Source organism: Capra hircus, chromosome 9, assembly GCF_001704415.2.
Source record: "Capra hircus breed San Clemente chromosome 9, ASM170441v1, whole genome shotgun sequence".
NCBI lineage: Eukaryota > Metazoa > Chordata > Mammalia > Artiodactyla > Bovidae > Capra > Capra hircus.
Genome location: NC_030816.1, coordinates 57,590,294 through 57,611,095, shown reverse-complemented (window position 1 = coordinate 57,611,095; position 20,802 = coordinate 57,590,294). Strand labels below are relative to the sequence as shown.

Genomic DNA, 20,802 nt, shown 5'->3' with positions numbered 1-20,802 from the left:
CTGTATAGTCCTTTGGGTCAAAAAGTGTCAGACACGACTGAGCGACTTTCACTTTTACTTATAAGGTTGAGGAAATACCTTCTATTGCTAGTTTACTGAGAGATTTTACTATGGATAGATGTTTCAAATGGGTTTATGTTTTTATTGAGATCATTGCATGGTTTTTCTTCTTTTAGACTTTGATATATTGAGTTGCATTGATAATTTTCTAATATTGAACCAACTCTGAATGACCATAATACAGTATCCTTTTTTTGAAAAACATCACTGTGTTCTACTTGCTGTTACATATTTTTAAGAAAACTTGCACTTTGGCCTATGAGAGGTCATGATCTTTGTTTTTTTTATAATGTCTTTGATTTTGGTATTAAGGTAAGTGAAGTGAAGTGAAGTCGCTCAGTCGTGTCAGACTCTTTGCGACCCCATGGACTGCAGCCTACTACACTTCTCCATCCATGGGATTTTCCAGGCAAGAGTACTGGAGTGGGTTGCCATTTCCTTCTCCAGAGGATCTTCCTGACCCAGGGATCAAACTCAGGTTTCCCACACTGTAGGCAGTTGCTTTACCATCTGAGCCACCAAAAAGAGATAGGAAGTATTTTCTCCTCTTTTCTCTTCTGAAAGAGTCTGTGAAAGATTGATATTACCTCTGCAACATCCAACCAGTCCATTCTGAAGATCAGCCCTGGGATTTCTTTGGAAGGAATGATGCTAAAGCTGAAACTCCAGTACTTTGGCCACCTCATGCGAGAGTTGACTCATTGGAAAAGACTGTGATGCTGGGAGGGATTGGGGGCAGGAGGAGAAGGGGACGACAGAGGATGAGATGGCTGGATGGCATCACTGACTTGATGGATGTGAGTTTGAGTGAACTCTGGGAGTTGGTGATGGACAGGGAGGCCTGGCGTGCTGCGATTCATGGGGTTGCAAAGAGTCGGACATTACTGAGTGACTGAACTGAACTGAACTTCCTAAAATATTTGGAGAAATTTCCAGTAAAATACATTTTGGCTTAGAATTTTCCTTGTAGGAAAGTTTTTACCCCTAGGTTAGACTATAGGCCATTGAGTATCTTTTAAAAAAAAAAAAAACATTTTAATATGTTTATTTTTAGTTGAAGTGTGGTTGTTTTGTAATATTATGCTGGTTTCTGCCATATATCAACATGAATTAGCCATAAGTATACATATGTCTTCTCCATCTTGAACCTCCCTCCCACCTTCCACCCTATCCCACCACTCTAGGTTGTAACAGAGACTGGGTTTGAGCTCCCTGAGTCATATGGAAAATTTCCACTGGCTATTGGTTTTACGTAAGGTAGTACATATGTTTCCATGCTACTCTGTTCATTGTCCCACCCTGTCCTTCCCCACAAGTCTGTTCTCTATATCTTCATTGCCGCCCTGCAAACAGGTTCATCAGTACTATCTGTCTAGATTCTATATATATGCATCAGTATATGATATTTGTTTTTCTCTTTCTGACTTACTTTGCTCTGTACAATAAGCTCTAGGTTCATCCGCCTCATTGGAACTGACTCAAATGTATTTCTTTTTATGGCTGAGTAATGTTCTATCTGGTCCTATCACTTCATGGGAAATAGATGGGGAAACAGTGGAAACAGTGTCAGACTTTATTTTTCTGGGCTCCAAAATCACTGCAGATGGTGACTGCAGCCATGAAATTAAAAGACGCTTACTCCTTGGAAGAAAAGTTATGACCAACCTAGATAGCATATTCAAAAGCAGAGACATTACTTTGCCGACTAAGGTCCGTCTAGTCAGTCAGTTCAGTTCAGTCCCTCAGTCGTGTCCGACTCTTTGCGACCCCATGAATTGCAGCACGCCAGGCCTTCCTGTTCATCACCATCTCCCGGAGTTCACTCAGACTCACGTCCATTGAGTCTGTGATGCCATCCAGCCATCTCATCCTCTGTCGTCCCCTTCTCCTCCTGCCCCCAATCCCTCCCAGCATCAGAGTCTTTTCCAATGAGTCAACTCTTCGCATGAGGTGGCCAAAGTACTGGAGTTTCAGCTTTAGCATCATTCCCTCCAAAGAAATCCCAGGGTTGATCTCCTTCAGGATGGACTGGTTGGATCTCCTTGCAGTCCAAGGGACTCTCAAGAGTCTTCTCCAACACCACAGTTCAAAAGCATCAATTCTTCGGTGCTCAGCCTTCTTCACAGTCCAACTCTCACATCCATACATGACTAGTGGAAAAACTATAGCCTTGACTAGACGGACCTTAGTCAGCGAAGTAATGTCTCTGCTTTTGAATATACTATCTAGGTTGGTCATAACTTTTCTTCCAAGGAGTAAGCGTCTTTTAATTTCATGGCTGCAGTCTAGTCAAGGCTATGGTTTTTCCACTAGTCATGTACGGATGTGAGAGTTGGACTGTGATGAAGGCTGAGTGCCGAAGAATTGATGCTTTTGAACTGTGGTGTTGGAGAAGACTCTTGAGAGTCCCTTGGACTGCAAGGAGATCCAGCCAGTCCCATTCTGAAGGAGATCAGCCCTGGGATTTCTTTGGAAGGAATGATGCTAAAGCTGAAACTCCAGTATTTTGGCCACCTCATGAGAAGAGTTGACTCATTGGAAAAGACTCTGATGCTGGGAGGGATTGGGGGCAGGAGGAGAAGGGGACGACAGAGGATGAGATGGCTGGATAGCATCACTGACTCCATGGACGTGAGTCTGAGTGAACTCTGGGAGTTGGTGATGGACAGGGAGGCCTGGCGTGCTGCGATTCATGGGGTCGCAAAGAGTCGGACACGACTGAGTGACTGAACTGAACTGAACTGAACTGAATTCTAGTCTCTGTATGTACCACAGCTTCTTTATCCATTCATCTATCAATGGACATCTAGGTTGTTTCCATGTCCTAGGTATTGTAAATAGTGCTGCAACGAACATCAGAGTACACGTGTCTTTTTCACTTATTGTTTTCTCAGGATATATGCTGAGTAGTGGGATACATATGGTAGTCTTTTCCTAGTTTTTTAAAGAATCTCCAATTTGTCCTCCACAGTGGTTATATCATTTTAAATTCCCACCAACAGGGCAAAAGAATTCCCTTTTCTCCACCCTCTCCAGCATTTATTGCTTGTAGATTTTGGATGGTGGTCATTCTGACTGTGTGAGGTGATACTTCAGTGTAGTTTTCACTTGCATTTCCCTAATGATGAGAAACGCTGAGCATCTTTTCTTGTGTTAATTAGCCGTCGTCTTTGGTGAAATATCTGTTTAGGTCTTCTGCCCACTTTTTGATTGTGTTGTTTGTTTTCCTCGTATTGAGTTGCATGAGCTGTTTGTATATTTTGGAAATTAATCCTTTGTCAGTTGTTTCATTTGCTATTATTCCCTCCCATTCTGAGGGTTGTCTTTTCACCTTGTGTAGTTTCCTTTGCTGTGCAAAAGCATCTAAGTTTAATGAGTTCCCATTTGTTTATTTTTGCCTTTATTTCCATTATTCTAGGAGGTGGGTCATAGAGGATCTTGCTGTGATTTATGTCATAGGGTGTTCTGCCTATGTTTTCCTCTAAGAGTTTTATAGTTTCTGGTCATTAAGAGTATCTTTTATTAAATACATTTTTCTGGTTTGTATCCTTCAAGTGCTTTGTCTGTTTCTCACCTAAATTGTTCAAGCTTTTCCTGTCAAGGTGTATATAAAATTATTAACCCTTTAATGTCTGTAGGATCTATTGTAATATTTCTCTTTCATGTCAGTTACTTTTTGTTTTCTGTTTGTCCCATCTCCTCTTTGTTTTTTATTTCTCTTTTCTTGCTTTGAGATTGATTTTTATGATGCCATTAAGTCATATAATATTTAGAATAGACAGAAGGCAAGATGTGAGCTCACATGTATATCATAACTGAAATTCTCTCAGTGAAGGGAAAAGTCTGATCAAAAGCTGAGGATGGGAAAATGTTGGCATCTTGTATAGAGAGGGTTTAGAATATTTGTTCTAGGAGATCTCCCAGGAATAGTAAAAAATTAGTTTGTGGGTTTTCAAGCATTAGTTGTTATGCCTAAGTCGCGAAATCTCCCAATGACCACCAGGGAGCCGATATCCAACGCAAAAGAAGAGAGTTTTTATTACCAAGCTGGAGCTGGGGCTCCCACCAATATCGACAAGGCGGCTATAGGGAGGAGCCCCGGGTTTTGGATTACATTGCTTATATAGGGAGTATACATGGAAAAAAAAGGATTTCTAGGTAGGGGAACATCTGATTGGTCACTTTCTTTTGAAGGGTTGTGTGTTGCTTCTTGATTGGTCCCTATTGTCTAGGTAGACCACAAGTTCTGAGCATTAAGTCAGGAGATTTTGGTCTGGGGTCCGAATGACTTGTGGGCGGTGGGGTGAGGTCAGGGGATTTCCAAAGGCTCTTGGATTTCTAAAGGCTCTTTTCCCAGAACCTTACAAAATGGAGTTTTTCTGTTAACAAAGTGGAGTAGCTTAGATTCTTCATAGTAAGGACCCAGCTAAGTAAACATGTACTGATAACACTATTTGGGTAATTAAGGTGTACTATGATCAAATCTGAAGATATGTCTCCAAACAGACCGGAAAAATTGAAAAAATGAGAAAATAAAAATTGTAATGGAATTACAGTGGTGATTAGGCTATTTCAGATTTCAACCTTTTATAAAGAAAGCTGAATACCGAAGAATTGATGCTTTTGAATTGTGGTGCTGGAGAAGACTCTTGAGAATCCCTTGGACTACAAGGAAATCCAACCAGTCAGTCCTAAAGGAAATCAGTCCTGAATATTCATTGGAAGAACTGATACTGAAGCTGAAACTCCAATACTTTGGCCACCTAATATGAAGAACTGACTCGTTGGAAAAGACCCTGATGCTGGGAAAGATTGAAGGCAGAACTAGACGGGGATGACAGAGGATGAGATGGCTGGATGGCATCACTGATGCAATGGACATGAATTTGAGTAGGCTCTGGGAGTTGGTGATGGACAGGGAAGCCTGGCGTGCTGCAGTCCATGGGGTCGCAGAGAGTCAGACAGGACTGAATGACTGAACTGATTGAACTGAACATTTCAACTTTTGTTTTATTCAAACCCATTTATGTTTTTCCTTAGTGAGGTTGAAGATACCAACTTCTTTTGGACAAGCACACTTTTCCCGAAGTGTAGAACTTTGACATAATTGACAGCCGTCTTTTCTGAATATTGAACACTCAGTGGTTCAACGAGTGCTCACAGTGCAGATGAACTCAAAGGACTTTCAGTAAGACCTGAATGAGCTTTCTCCCATTTTCTCATAGTTCAGTTCTCCTTTGCTTTTCGCTTCTCTTCTTTTCACAGCTATTTCTCATAGTTAAGTTATCTGAAAAACCAGAAAAAGGTGGAATAACTGAAAAGAACTGGTTTTGGTGAGTAGAAATAAAACAAATGGAAAATTGGCAAGCTAGCTGGATATTTTGTGGGACTAAGGCTTTGGAAACATATTTGCAAAACTCGGATAATTATTCTACTCTTTGAACTGATTGCATTTTGTATTGTATTCTGTTTGTTTGCAAAAACCGTGATTGCTTGAATCATGTAATGTAATGTGAGCCTGGTGTAAAGACAGAGTTAGTTTATCTAAATTTCTCATCCACAGGCATTGTTATTTCATTTATATACTGAAAATCTATGTGATCGAAAGTGGGAAAAGCACAGTTATCATTGGAATATTTCATTTGAATTGCTTTCACAATTGCAGCTGGTTCTCAGAATACATTTTTGGACAGACCCTGACTTTAGCAGTAGAAAAAGTAACATTTTATATGAAAAAATACTTGATGTATATAGTTCTGTAGACAGAAAGATGTAAACAAACCCATCCTTTTCCAGCAGTGGCCACTATGGTGTGAAGAAGGAGGCTCAGATCAAACTGCCTGAGTTTCAGTCCTGGCTTTACCACTTACTAGCTCTATGATTCTGGCCTAGATGCTAACTTCTTTGTGCTTCAGTGAAATAGGAAAATCATTTTGTCTCATAGCCTTGATATGAAGATTAAATGAGCTAATACATGTAATATGCTTAATCTGGTGCATAGAATGTACTCAATATGTTGTCATTGTTACCAGAGTGAAATTAGTTAGGGTCTGTGCATCACCAATAATGAGAGATTTGAACAATGTCAAGATGTGGTACCCTGAATGTCAAGCTTACGTACACTAGACAGCTACCTTAGAAAAGTGCTAGGAATAAAAACGTCATATGCCATCCATTTGAGAATGACCATTTCCTGTTCCTTTTTTTTTTTCCACTGTTAAATGTTTAAGTGTATAATTACCAAGAACAAGGACATTCTCTTACATAACCATGATAATTGATGTTAAGTCATTTAACATTGTTATAATACTATTATCCATATCCTGTTGCTGCTGCTGCTAAGTCACTTCAGTCGTGTCCGACTCTGTGCGACCCCATAGATGGCAGTCCACCAGGCTCCGCCATCCCTGGGATTCTCCAGGCAAGAACACTGGAGTGGGTTGCCATTTTTTCTCCAGTGCATGAAAATGAAAAGTGAAAGTGAAGTCGCTCAGTCGTGTCCGACTCTTAGCGATCCCATGGACTGCAGCCTACCAGGCTCCTCCGTCCCTGGGATTTTCCAGGCAAGAGTACTGGAGTGGGTTGCCATTGCCTTCTCTAATCCATATCCTAGAGTATGACAATTATAGACAACTCAAAGTTTTTCTCTTGTACAACTGTATTTTCTCTGTCAAGCATGCAATCATTTCTTCAAATGTAATTTTAGTGTTAGTAAAACTAATTGTAATTTTATTTCAGCATGTATATTCTAAATCAATTCTTTGTGATTTATCAGAAATGAAATACCATTATATGCTAAAAAATCAGTATACTTAAGGCAAATTTTATATCTTCTATAAGTAATAAAAATGAATAACATGATTTTTATAACTCTCAACATAGAAAGCTAATGGTAAAAAGCATAGAGAATATTTTAGAGAAAAACTACTCTAATTGCAAAAGAAGGAAGAAGATTGGCATTGAGTGAGCTCTAACTATGGTTGGCAGTTTTTTCCCTTATATACTATTTCATGTATTTATCTTTCAAAATTCATACAAAAAGTATGTATTATCTCAATTTTATTTTATTTCCTTTTTTAAAGATGTGGACCATTTTTAAAGTCTTTATTGAATTTGTTACAATATTGCTTCTGTTTTATGTTTTATTTTTATTTGGTCACCAGGCATGAGGGATCTTAGCTCCTCCACCAGGGATCGAGCCCATACCCCTTGCACTGGAAGGTGAAGTCTTAACCACTGGACCATCAAGGAAGTCCCTATCTCAGTTTTATTAATGTTAGAACAAAAGTTCACAGTTTGATTTCGATAATTCATCAACATTTTTGGAGGAGAACTTGGGGGGTCAGATCCTAGTTATTTGATTCAAAATCTATGTGCTTTCCATTGCATCTGTGTGCTTCTAAGAAGTGATCTTACACCATTGAACTAGTTTAGTATGAGAATTATAGCTGAACCACCGAAACAAAACATCCCTAGTTTTTCAGTATCTTGTAATTCAACTAGAGTCATTTCTTTCCATATTTTGCCACTGCATTTCATTTTAATAAATGTATGCCATTAAAGCTCATACTAAAAAACCCTATAAGCTTAGTGTGGGTCTCCTTGCTTTTAGAAGTGCAGAAGGTAAGCACCATAAGGTTTAATAGTGGAAAAAGTGCTGACACCGGGCCTGGTCCTGGTTTTGCCGTGAACTAGTTAGTCATTTCACTTTGAAGCAAGTCATTTCCCTGTGTTGAAGTTCTTTTCATCTGTAGAAGGAGGAAAAAGTACTCAGTGATTACTCATTCCATCTCTTTCAATACTCTCTATTATAAATCCACACTGCCTTTTCCTGAAGGGCCAGAAGTTCAAATATGGATTAGTTTCCTAGGGAACTGTCCCTAGGGAGAATACTCCAGCCCCTTGGAAATTCCCAGGACTTAAAAAAATGACTGTAAATACAGGATTTTGTAATAAGCAAACCAGAATTATTTTTCAACAGTATATATATATGCTCTTAATCTAAATTCTTTTCAGTCTAAATTTAGAATAGCTGGATTTTCCTTTTTCATATTTTCCACAGGATTATTTTACAAATGCAAACAGAGAATTGAGAAAAGATGCTCAGCAAGATTACCACCTAGAATATGCCATGGAAAACAGTACACACACAGTAATTGAGTTTGCCAGAGAACTGCATACGTGTGACCTAAATGACAAGAGTATAACGGTAAGAAGTCTATCAGTAAAGGCATGCATGAACAGACTGTACACTTACAGTTGGGACATACTTTGCAGAATAAAAAAGAACAGATATTTAAAAATAACCCTTAGCAACAAAGTCACATAATCTTTTGGGAATATTTTTGAATTCTCCTTAGAAGCCATGGGGGGGCGGGGAACCACCTATGACTACAAACTTCAATAAAGGCAGTTTTTGTGTGAATCTAAAATTTTGAAGAGCTGCTTAAAGTATGTGTGATTTTATCTATAAAAGATTGTAGCTTCTTTATAAAGTTTGAAAATAAGCAATTGATACAGGTTGGAAGAAATCATATTACATAAGAGAGAATTATGATACGAAATACTAGGCTATAATTCATCTGAATTGTAACTGATTCACTTTTGTAAATTTCTAAAGTCAAGATGAATAGTAGAGTGATGAAAATTGCCTGTCAACATGTTATACAAGATGTGGTATTGTCAGGCATCATGCAAAAATTAACATCTTTGTGCATATGCAAATTAAATATTTAGAGGATCTATAATTCATGTGGTACTTGGAAACTTCCCATGAATTTCTTAAACCAATTTCATTTTGTATAGACCAACAAGATTACCTTTTTTTTTTTTTTTTGTAATTCAAAGCTTTAAAAATGGGAATGTAAAAATCTGAGGCAGTTTTGATTAACATTCTGCATAAAGAGTAAAGGAGGAAGAAAAATGTGTACAAAAACATGGACCACTTTTATGTAATATACAGTGCTCTTATACTTTAATTGTAATAATAATTATAGTCATTTGACTTATTAAGAAAAAATGTAACCTTTAAAATGAATAGCTTTTGTTTTGTTATTTTCTTTTTTTAAATATAAATTTATTTATTTTAATTGGAGGCTAATTACTTTACAATATTGTATTGGTTTTGCCATACATCAACATGAATCCACTGCAGGTGTACACCCCCATCCTGAACCCCTCTCCCACCTCCCTCCCTGTGCCATCCCTCTGGGTCATCCCAGTGCACTAGCCCCGAGCATCCTGTATCATGCATCAAACCTGGACTGGCGATTCATTTCACGTATGATAATATACATGTTTCAGTGCCATTCTCCCAAATCATCCCACCCTCGCCCTCTCCCACAGACTCCAGGACTGTTCTATCCATCTGTGTCTCTTTTGCTGTCTTGCATACAGGATTATCATTAGGACTTCCCTGGTGGCTCAGACGGTAAAGCATCTATCTACAATGCGGGAGACCTGGGTTCAATTTCTGGGTTATCATTACTGCGTTATTTATTTTCAATGTTCTTATTATAAAGGTCTGACAAAGGCATCTTTATGTGTGGAGGGACTAAACTATTTTTTTATATCCCAGCACACCCTCCCCACTGCCCCACCACCATTTGGGCAACCAGTTTCCCCTGACAGCACTTTTCCTAGTTGGAATGCCCCATTTCCTTGAAAATTCCCAGAGTTTATGAAATGATTACACCTAGATTCTATGATAATAAACAACCCAGAATCAGAAGTTCCTCTTGCATTTCCACTTTCTCTAAAATCATGCATATGACTGGGCTAGAGTCTAGGAAAAATCTATTGTGAAAATTAAAATCCTGACCTGGGAAGTCATTTTAACTTTCTTTATATTTGTTTGTTTTCTTTAAAATGTTCCATAGCATTGAAACATGTTTTAATTATCCTAAACTCCTGCTACTTAACAAGAGTATTTACCTGGTAACTACTAGTTTGTTTTCAGTAGTTTGGAGTTTTTGCATGACAATGGTTTACTGTTGCTATCAGCATAAAAGGATAACTACTAAGTCACTTGTCCTTCATTCTATTGGGTTGACCACAAAGTCAACCTGGGTTTTTCTGTTAACATCTTACTATGCTGCTGCTGCTGCTTCTAAGCCGCCTCAGTAGTGTCCGATCCTGTGCGACCCCATAGACGGCAGCCCACCAGGCTCCCCCGTCTCTGGGATTCTCCAGCAAGAACACTGGAGTGGGTTGCTATTTCCTTCTCCAGTGCATGAAAATGAAAAGTGAAAGTGAAGTCGCTCAGTTATGTCTGACTTTTAGCGACCCCATGGACTGCAGCCTACCCGGCTCCTCAGTCCACAGGATTTTCCAGGCAAGAGTATTGGAGTGGGGTGCCATTGCCTTCTCCGAACATCTTACTATAAACCCAAACAAATTTTTTGACCAACCCAATGTTTTGGAACATATTATCTTGCATGGGTATCTTGCATGGGAGAGATGATTTCTTTCAAAAAGGAACTCATCTACTTGGATTTTTAAGACTTAATCAAATTTACACAATTATGTGAGAGACCATATTGAGACTCTGAATGTCATTCTCTTTTCTTTGCTTCTGTATCCTGCTTTAAGTAGCATTCATTAAACTCAATTCAGTGGTAAGGAAAGTGCTGTCATGAGACATCACCCTACCCATTTCTGTTCACCAGGAGAGCACGGTAAGGGTGATCTGGGCCTACCACCATGAAGATGTGGGAGAAGCAGGTCCCAAGTACCATGAATCCAATCGTGGTACCAAGAGTCTACGGTTATTGAATCCTGAGAAAACCAATATGTTGTCTACAGATGTACCATACTTTGACCTGGTCAATCAAGACGTAAGTTTTTTTGTTTTGTTTTCAGGTTTTTATGATTCTAGGGATGGATTTATTGAAACCGTATAATAGTTTTGTTTTTTTTTTTTTACTTAAATTATTGTTTTTAATAGAATATCAAGACAATATGACTTTTGTCCCCTTCTCCTGTTTATTTGTTTATTTTTAAGACAGGTTCCCATCCCAAACAAAGGTACGACATACTGGTGCCAAATGTTTAAGATTCCTATGCTCCAGGAAAAGCATCATGTCATAAAGGTATGTGATTCACTCACAAGCTAAACTTAATTTGTATGAATGGAGGAGAAATTGTTGTTCTTAAAATGAAAATAATAAATTTATAGAAATGATTTTCAGTTATTCAAAAGTCACCTAGAGAGCAAGGAATCGGCTTATCTGAATCACCCACTGTCCTAAAAGTTACTGAATTTAACAAGAAACTTGAGTTGTAGCTAGTGTTTTATGTTTTGTCTCCTAATTTTATATGCTTAAAGGTTAAAGTTTTGGGATGCATTTGTACACCTCTGGTTATTTCGTAGGTAACAGTTCAACAATTAGAATTCTTAAAATCGCAATTTAAGATAATGTATTTGTATATCAATAAATTCTATCCAGGAAGTTTACATTTCCTACAAATATTGTTTGATAATATCTGCTTCATTGAAAATACTGCATATTTTCATAAAAGTAATTGTTACAGTATTTTTTTTTGAAAATAGGAAAATGAGAAAATTGTAGTGAATTTCTACAGTATTGAAAAACACAGAATTGAGTAATAAATAATGCCTGATTTGCCTGTGACATATAATTTTTCTCTAATTCTCACTTCCTCCAGGGATAGGTCTCCCAAAACTTTTGTGTCTAGTTAGTGAATGAACAGGTATTTTTTTAAAAACTTAGAGGTCCTTGCCTCTGTGCTAGGAATTGTTGGAAAATTCCATAGAGGTTGAATATATGATTCATGCTCTCAAAGAACCTACAGTGAGATTGTGGGAGATGTGAACAAGACACAAGAAGGAATAACATAGAATTACATAGTGTACACAAACTACTGCAGACAATCAGAGGGCCAGATACTGCTGACTTTTTGTCATCCCCTAGACAGAGAAGGTAATGGCACCCCACTCCAGTACTCTCACCTGGAAAATCCTATGGACAGAGGAGCCTGGTGGGCTGCAGTCCATGTGGTCGCTGAGAGTCAGATACGACTGAGCAACTTCACTTTCGCTTTTCACTTTCATGCATTGGAGAAGGAAATGGCAACCCACTCCAGTGTTCTTGCCTGGAGAATCTCAGGGACGGGGGAGCCTGGTGGGCTGCCGTCTACGGGGTCACACAGAGTCGGACACAACTGAAGCGACTTAGCAGACTGTGTGATAAAGCAGTGTACATATGAGAAAGGGAGAAGCTTCTAGATTCTAGAAGGAAACATGCAAGTTTAAAGAGCTCTTTATATGGTCTCTTTACGTAGTCTCAAGTAAGTCACTCTGGGGTAATGCTGCCTGCCCTGGTTTCCTCATCTGTGAAAAGGCAGTCAGTCAATTCCATTTTTCCTGCCAACCTCAAAGCATTCTGGCAAGAGATGGAAACATTGAGCACATTCGATAAAGTGATTTAAATTTGTTAATTTCTAATATATTTCTCCAGTGGCACAAATCTGCCTTTTGTTTATAGAATGACTCATAACTACTTAGAGAGGCAAAAGGGGTAGGTTGGAGAATGATTATTGAATTAAATAAGTAGTCCTAAATATTTGTAGGATATTTTTACAATCAAATTTACCAACAGTGTGACTGGATGAGTCATCCACCTCCATGCAGTGTTAGTTTCTGTTTTTTGTGTGTCAAAGGAGAATGCAAATTCTAGTCTTCTATGCTTAATAGTGCCTGAGACCTTCCCTTAAACCAATGAGAAGCCTTTCTCAGAAAAGAGAATGTTATGCCTGCTGTGTGTCACTCTAGAAAGTTAAACTGGAACCTGGCTTAAAGGTCAAGTATAAAATTATTGGTTAAGCACATGTTTCACAAAACAGGTCCTTGATGCATTTTTCAGCAAATGTTAATTGATAAGATGTGAAGTTCTTAACCACTTACATAAATGCATTTTTTTCTTGTTTTTATTAACGCTAATAATTAAGTTGAATGAAATAAAAACAACTGTCTACACTTAAGGAATGGCAGTATATGTTCTGACCCTCTGTGTAGGGTATTTGCTTGGTACCTCATCTAAGAATTCTTAGTTTTCCCATTACAAGCATATTATAGTAATGCTCAGATATGTGTGCATCTATTATCTAAGGATATGCTTAGAATTAAGTACTTTGGGGTTCACATTGCTGTTTCAAAGGTATAAAAAGGAATCTCAGTGACTTGAAAGACTTTGGAAGTCTTTTTTTTTTTTTTTTTCATGTTTGAAGATCTGTAAGAGGACAAAAATTCTTTACCCTGAACAAGAGGGGTTTTGAGTGAGGGAGGGTAGCAGATTGGCGAGCAGAGCTTATACAAACTTTTGTGGTTGCAGGGCAGAAGGTTGGTGACTAAAATTTAAACTCAATTACTTCTCATGAATGGGGCCCCCTTGTTGCCTTAGTGGTAAAGAGTCCGCCTGCCAATGCAGCAGATGCAAGTTTGATCCCTGGGTTGGGAAGATCCCCCGCAGGAGGAAATAGCAACTCATTCCAGTATTCTTGCCAGAAAATCTCATGGACAGAGGAAAATCTCATGGACAGAGGAGCCTGGTGGGCTATAGTCCATAGGGTCACAAAGAGTCGGACATGACTTAGCAACTGAACAACACAACAAAAAAATTATTTGCTACTAAAAGTATGAAATAATAAGGTAAGTTATTTGTAAAATTATAAAATAAGAAAGGTAAATAACTTAATTTGCAGGAAAGATTGGGTTATGATATAAATTATTGATGGTTCCAGTTCACTTGTGATTCCATTTTACTGACTTATATTTTGATGATATCAAACAAAGTTGAAAATTATGACTTGAAAATGTTGCTATTGTCTGATGTCATATACAGAGATTGTGAAAAAAAAATTCTTGGTAAATTATATTAAAACCACACTTTCCATAGGAGATCATCTCTGTGATTCCTTCTTGAGATTCACCCTCCAGCCCATCTCTTCATATTTAAGCATGATCCTATTTGAGCTTTGCCAAATAGGTGACATTACCCCCAATTTAAAAATTTTTAGAGGAAGTGATTCTTTCCACTCTCTTTTGATGTTGTTCAGTTGGTCAGTCATGTTCAACTCTGCGACCCCATGGATGCATCATGCCAGGCTTCCCTGCCCTTCACCATCTCCCGCTCCCAGAGCTTGCTCAAACATGTCCATTGAGTCAGTGATGCCATCCAACAATCTCATCCTCTTGTTATTCCCTCCTCATCCTGCCTCCACTCTCTTTAGTCGGTATAATATCATTATCACAATTAATAATTGAATATACTCTGCTAGATGCCGGGGCTATCAATTTTTTTGAGGAGCTTTTCGTGTCTGCAAATTCTCCCCATAAACTAAACTCCTCATTCATCTGTTTAAATCTGATGTCTTAATCAATTTAATAAATAGTTGTTGATGGCTTATTATGTTAAAGAGGAGGAAAAAGAAAAACATCCAGGTTGAATCATCATCCTTAGTCATCTCCCCTTAAAGGAGATGTCTCCCTAGTAGGAAGGCAGTAGGTAGGTTCTGCATTTGAATGGGCCTGGTTTGAATCCTTCTTTCCATTAGCCATTGAACAGCAGGAAAGTTATTCATCATGTATGTAAAACTCAGTTTCACGATTTAAATAGGAACAATGCTTTCCTAATGGTATTGTTTAGAATAAAGATTAAATTAAATAACAGGCTTAAAAAATTTTATTAGCAGTTGTGACAGTATCCAATACAGAGGATTCTTAATAAATTCAATTTCTATTATCAGCCTATATATTTTCAGTTTTGCTCTCCAAACAACTTTTCATTGAAAACTACTATTTTTGTCTGACGGCCCAGAAAAGGAAGAGCATCTTGCTAGAAGGTTGACTATTGCTGAGTTTTAAGAGAGGATTTCTTTTACTAGTTGTGTGATCATGGGAAAATTATTTACTGTCCTGTACCTCAGTTTTCTCATCTGGAGAAATGGACATACTAGTTCTCCTCTAAGAGAGCTGTTATGACCATTAATCAAAGGAGTTTAATATTTGTAATTTAAAACAGTGCCTGGCACATAGCATTTGTTAAATAAAGTAGCTAAATAAAATTATGTTGATAACTAGTGATACACAGTTGCTAATCTGTTGAATATCTTGTTGGGTTTTTGGGTTCCTGTGGGATTCCAAACCAGCTAACCTTTTCTAGACAGAATTCTAAATAAAACCTGGATTGTCACTTGTTTCATTTAGGCAGGCCACTCTGAGAACTTTCTGCTCTGGAAAAATTGAAATTGAGTGAAAAAAACACTCATCTCTCTCTTCTTCAGCAGTAGATACAAGGAGGGAAATCCTATGCTTTCTACTTGCTGCTGGACAGCATATCTTTCTTGCCATTAAATTGGAAGCTGCTGCCCTTTTCTGTTGGTGGCATTCATAAATCTGTGTGGTTTAATTTGGGGGAATGTTTCCCGGGATAAGGAAATCTAAGCACAATTGACATTGAATACCCATGAAATGTCCTTGAAGCCAGAGTACTGTATACCCATGAAATGTCACTCAAAAATCAATTTTCCTGTGCTAGACGCACAGCGTGAAACTGTGACTTTATACACGATATTAAATGAACACTGCTGCCCATTTTCCCTGTCACATTCATTCCTTCTTTCTTAAATGAAAGGACACCATCAAATGGAAAAATTTAGCATTAACACGTTCTGAAACATCAAGTGTGATAGCAGGTCTCTATTTCTGAAAATGTGTAAGACTTCATAGCTAAATTTAGTAAAATGTGGGAATTCTCGGTGTCAAAATACATATATTGACAACTATTAGAGTGATTTCTTCTCAGTCTACTTCCTTTTTCCCCCTGAAATGATATTTCAAAATAGATCTTAACTGGTGTGATTTTTTTTCCCCCTGATGGAAATAGCATGTTGGTTTCTCATCAGGATGCTTTTATATGGACTCCATGCTTTAGTTCTCATTCTTTCACTGTGTGTTTACCTTCTGTTTCACTTTATTCTGTGGCAGACTAGTAGGTATTTATTATTGACCATTGACTGGACAATTGTTTGTATTTTCATCCATTTTCATTCCAACTCCATAGTACTTGTTCAGGTTTCCTGGTGTTTCCCTTTTATCTTTTATTAATTCAACCATATTTCCTAAAGGCAAGCTTTGGCTCTCCAGGTAGATGTATTTAGTATGTTGAAAAAAATTAATTTTAAAAGTATGCTTTGTGTAAAAATACTTTGCATTCCTCTTAAATAGTTTGCAACACTGTATTTGGTTATTTGGCTCAGACGGTAAAGCGTCTGCCTACAATGCAGGAGACCTGGGTTCAATCCCTGGGTCAGGAAGATCTCCTGGAGAAAGAAATGGCACCCCACTCCAGTATCTTGCCTGGAAAATCCATGGACGGAGGAGTCTGGTGGGTTACACTCCATGGGGTCGCAAAGAGTCGAACATGACTGAGCGACTTCACTTTCACTTTCCTTTCCCTTTTCTTAACGTCAGTGTATTACCATTGACATCTGTGAATTTTATCACGATTGACAAGACAGATGATTGTTGACCTTATGGGGGAAAAAAAGATCATGTGATAAAATCATAAGAATCCTCTTCTTTGGGATTTTGTCATCCAAAATTTACAAATACCAAAATAATTTTACCTTTATATCCAAATATATCTGAAATGTTATATATCTTTTATCTACCAGAGAAGAGTTGAAAACACTTGGGTGTTTACTGTAACTGTCTGAAACTGTGGCTTGGAACAGAAGTTGGTAGGAGCACCGCCCCTAACAACAATGAATTGACTCAAATTAGCACATTTTAAGGATTGTTGACTTAGCTTCTCAGTGTTGCCAAGTTCTTTCTAGATCCTCTTGGGTTACATAGACTTTACAAAAACATTGGGGATTGTCTAGCTACATGGGTGTTCTTAATAGCCACTTGAGAGTGGAGGTAATTGAATTCACTTTGAAAGCATGTCTTTTCATGGAAGTGATTTATTGCTAACTCTGTCACTAATTAGCTTTCTGACCTTAGAGAAAGTGCTTAACCTCGCCCTGATCCTCAAATTCCTTGTCTATAAGATAAAGGGATTGGACCAGATGATTTCAATTGGCTCTTTTTTACTTCTAAGTATCTATGGCTTGCTGAAAACTAAAACTGAAATCTGTGTGGGGGTTTGGATGCCCTGTGGTGTGACTTCCTGATATGCCTGATTCTCACCATCCCTGGGCAGGTGCTCCAGGGTGAAAATGCTTAGGACCCCACTGCTTCCTTTGACGTTAAAAGTCCTCCTTCTTAAAGTTAAAAGTCTCCTTCTTTAGTCCCTTGGTCATGGGCTTAGTATATATTCTTTTTTTAAAATTAATTTTTGTTGGAGTACAGTTGCTTTAATGGCAACCCACTCCAGTACTCTTGCCTGGAGAATCCCATGGACGGAGGAGTCTGGTAGGCTACAGTCCACAGGGTCGCAGAGAGTCGAACACGACTGAGCGACTTCACCTCACCTCACCTCACCTCACAGTTGCTTTACTATGTTGTGTTAGTTTCTACTGTATAGCAAAGTTAATCAGCTTTATATATATATATATATATATATATACATATACTCCCTCTATTTAGGATTTCCTTCCTATTTAAATCAGCATAGAGCATTGAGTTCCCTGAGCGATACAGTAGGTTCTCATTGGTTGTCTATTTTCTACATAATATCAGTAGTGTGTGTATGTCAATCCCAACCTCCCAGTTCATCCCACCCCTTTCCCTCCCACCCCTTAGTGTTCATACGTTTGTTCTGTTCATCTGTGTCTCTATTTCTGCTTTGCAAATGAGATCATCTATATCATTTTTCTAGATTCTACATATATACAGTAATATACGATATTTGTTTTTCTCTTTCTGACTTACTTCTCCTCTGTATAACAGTCTCAAAGTCCGTCCACATCTCTAACTCTTAGCATATATTCTGAGGCTTAGGTTTCCATCTATAAAGAGGATAACAATAGTACTTGTCTCAAATGGTAGCTGTCATTATAAAATGAGACATTATGTGTAGAGTTCTTACGTGTTTGGCATATATTAAGTAGCTCAGTAAATACTAGCTATATTCCCAGTTTACTTTGGTTTTCAGATACCTCTAAATCTTGAAAATAATCCAAATAAAATAATCTAAATAAATAAACAATGAAATAAATCTAAATATTGGGAATAATGTCCTTTTAAAAATAATAAGGATTGAAATTAAGAATGGCAGGGTGAGGAAGGCTCATAGGTTGGCACAGCACCCCGGATGCACTCTGGAGATAGGTAAGGGTTGTGTTCTAATTCAGCTTTTCATTAACTGAATGATCCTGGGCAAACTAAACTCTGTGCATCTTCAGTTGTGAGGTAGGAAAAATAATTTCCAGTAAAGATGAAATGATTACAAGTGAAAACACCTGTTCCATAATTGACTCATAATTGCTTGTTTTCTTCTCTTGATGGGGATTATAGAGATGGATGATTATAAATTCATCTAGTATTTTCTCATACTTAAAGTCAGGATTGCCCTGAAATCATGGTAGGCAGTCAGTCTCTATTTTATTTTGACAAAAAGATTCCTTGGGAATTAGATTTCATAGCTTGCTTCCATTATTCTAAACCAAATGAAATCTAAGCTAATTTCCTCCTGTTCTTGTCTTACTAAGGATAAGAACCAGCTGGTGACTAACCTCTGGGAAATATTCTTTTACATTCTTAGATCGCCCATTAACTTTCCACTCTATGGCCTTAAAAAATTTTCCACAGACATAAAAAGATAGTTATTCTTCTTTGTTGCTCTTCTACCACCCAACTCTACACCCAATCTACTCTATCTCTTTTTTTAATAGTCCAAAAGGTTGGACTGCAGAATTGAAAAGCATTAGCTCATTTATTGATAATTATTGGCTATAAAAGTCGGTAAATATTTTGATTAACAGCACTTCTTTTGAAATAGTATTAAGAAGGAATTCCCTGGTGGGTCAGTCATTAGGACTCTGGGCTTTCACTGCAGGGGCACAGGTTCCATCCCTGGTCAGGGGAACTAAGATCCATGCAACCTTAGCAATAAATAAATAGAAATTTTTAAAAAATGGAGTACTAAAATATTTAGGTTGGATTCTAGATGTTGATGGCACAATAAGATTAAGAAATGTGGAAATATTAATATATGAATGACTTTACTTATATACAAAGAAGTATGTAAGTAAAATATTTTTTTGCTACTTGAGACATATTATCTATCTTGTTGGATTTTCACAGCCTCCCTCTAACACAACTTTCCAGATGAACACAGTGAGTCATGGCATGCATAAAGAACTTGCTTAACTTTACACCAGGTCTATGAAACAGAGGCAAGATTGAACACAGGTCTTCATAGCAAAGCTAGTAGATCTTTTTCTCTACAATACTACTAGCCCAGGCCTCTTGATTTTTCTGGGTGATCTGTGCAATGGGAGCCTCCCCAGTGCTCAGCAGTAAAGAATCCCCCTGCAATGCAGGAGACCCAGGTTCAAACCCTGGGTCAGGAAGATTTCCCTGGAGGAGGTCATGGCAACCCACTCCAGTATTCTTGCCTGGAGAATTCCCATGGGCAGAGGAAGCTGATGGACTACAGACCGTGGCATCTCAAGGAGTTGGGCATGATTGAATGACTAAGCACACATGCACGCATATGCCAAGGAAACATAAATACTACTAGCCCAGGCCTTTCTAGGTGGTATATGCCAATGGAACTTAATTTGAATAAGCTCCTCAGTATCCAGGCTGTGGATACTTTTGTATCCTATAAGATCTGTTCCTAGACAGAACCTTCCATAAATATCAGTATAAAAGTCCTGGGAACTGAGTTAGAAAAGATTTGCATTAGGTTGACTAGGTGAAGGATTATGCACATGGGTACAATAAGGCACAGAATGTTAGATCTCTGAGATAATGTTAGGGAGAAAGGAACTGGAAATAATTTCAGTGGGAAGAAATGCTACCTGTCTTGCAGCATAAGGATAATTGGAAACAAGCCCATAGCCTTCTGTATAAGCTGAGTTACAGTCATCTTTGGAATTAAGTGAAAAAATGGTAATGACTTATTTTATTCTCTTTCACTGTATAAAAAGAGACTTGTGAGGAAAAAATACCAACATTTTCATCTGGAAGTTAAATGTATGGCAAAATGCCTAGAGAGCAAGGACCCTAAAAGCAAGAAGAGCCATGTTGTTGGAGAGAGGTCTAGAAATGTTGGTCTCTCTGAATGACCTAAGAATCAGTCTGAGTGTGGGTTCTAATCCTGCAGTAAACATTGGTCAGCAGATCAGTCATGTGTCTGCATCACAGTGCTTCTCATAAGATAGAGTTCACGTAAACAACACAACTCAAAGGCTATAAATCCATATAACTGAGAGGTTGTCCTAAGTGATCTTGAACCCTTAAAATTCTATGGCTAGTTAAATATTGAAATTGAAAAAACTGGAAATGTATCAAATAAATGGATACATTCATAAAGTTTATAAGATAAACTGTAATAAAAAGTTACACTAAAAATTAGAAAGAGCGTGAAGATGATTTGTGTATATTTCCATGGGATATAACACACCAACTTTGCTTTGATGTCTATTTTCAATGTAAGGAAATTGTATACTTATCAAAACAGGATGTTATCCATTAATGACATCCTTTTTAATGCAACATTGAAATTTTTTATAATTTTTATGAATGGAGCTTTTAGTAAAACGGCACTA

General features: G+C 37.8%; 1 protein-coding gene across 1 annotated transcript in view; it reads left to right on the top strand.

Moving 5' to 3' along the window:
- MOXD1 (monooxygenase DBH like 1) overlaps positions 1-20,802 on the top strand; it is a 97,536-nt gene that overhangs the window by 21,206 nt on the left and 55,528 nt on the right. Inside the window, exons 2-4 of the mRNA XM_018053226.1 lie at positions 8,123-8,269; positions 10,728-10,895; positions 11,067-11,150. Coding sequence (XP_017908715.1) covers positions 8,123-8,269; positions 10,728-10,895; positions 11,067-11,150 — 399 coding nt within the window. The remainder of the gene's footprint in view (positions 1-8,122; positions 8,270-10,727; positions 10,896-11,066; positions 11,151-20,802) is intronic.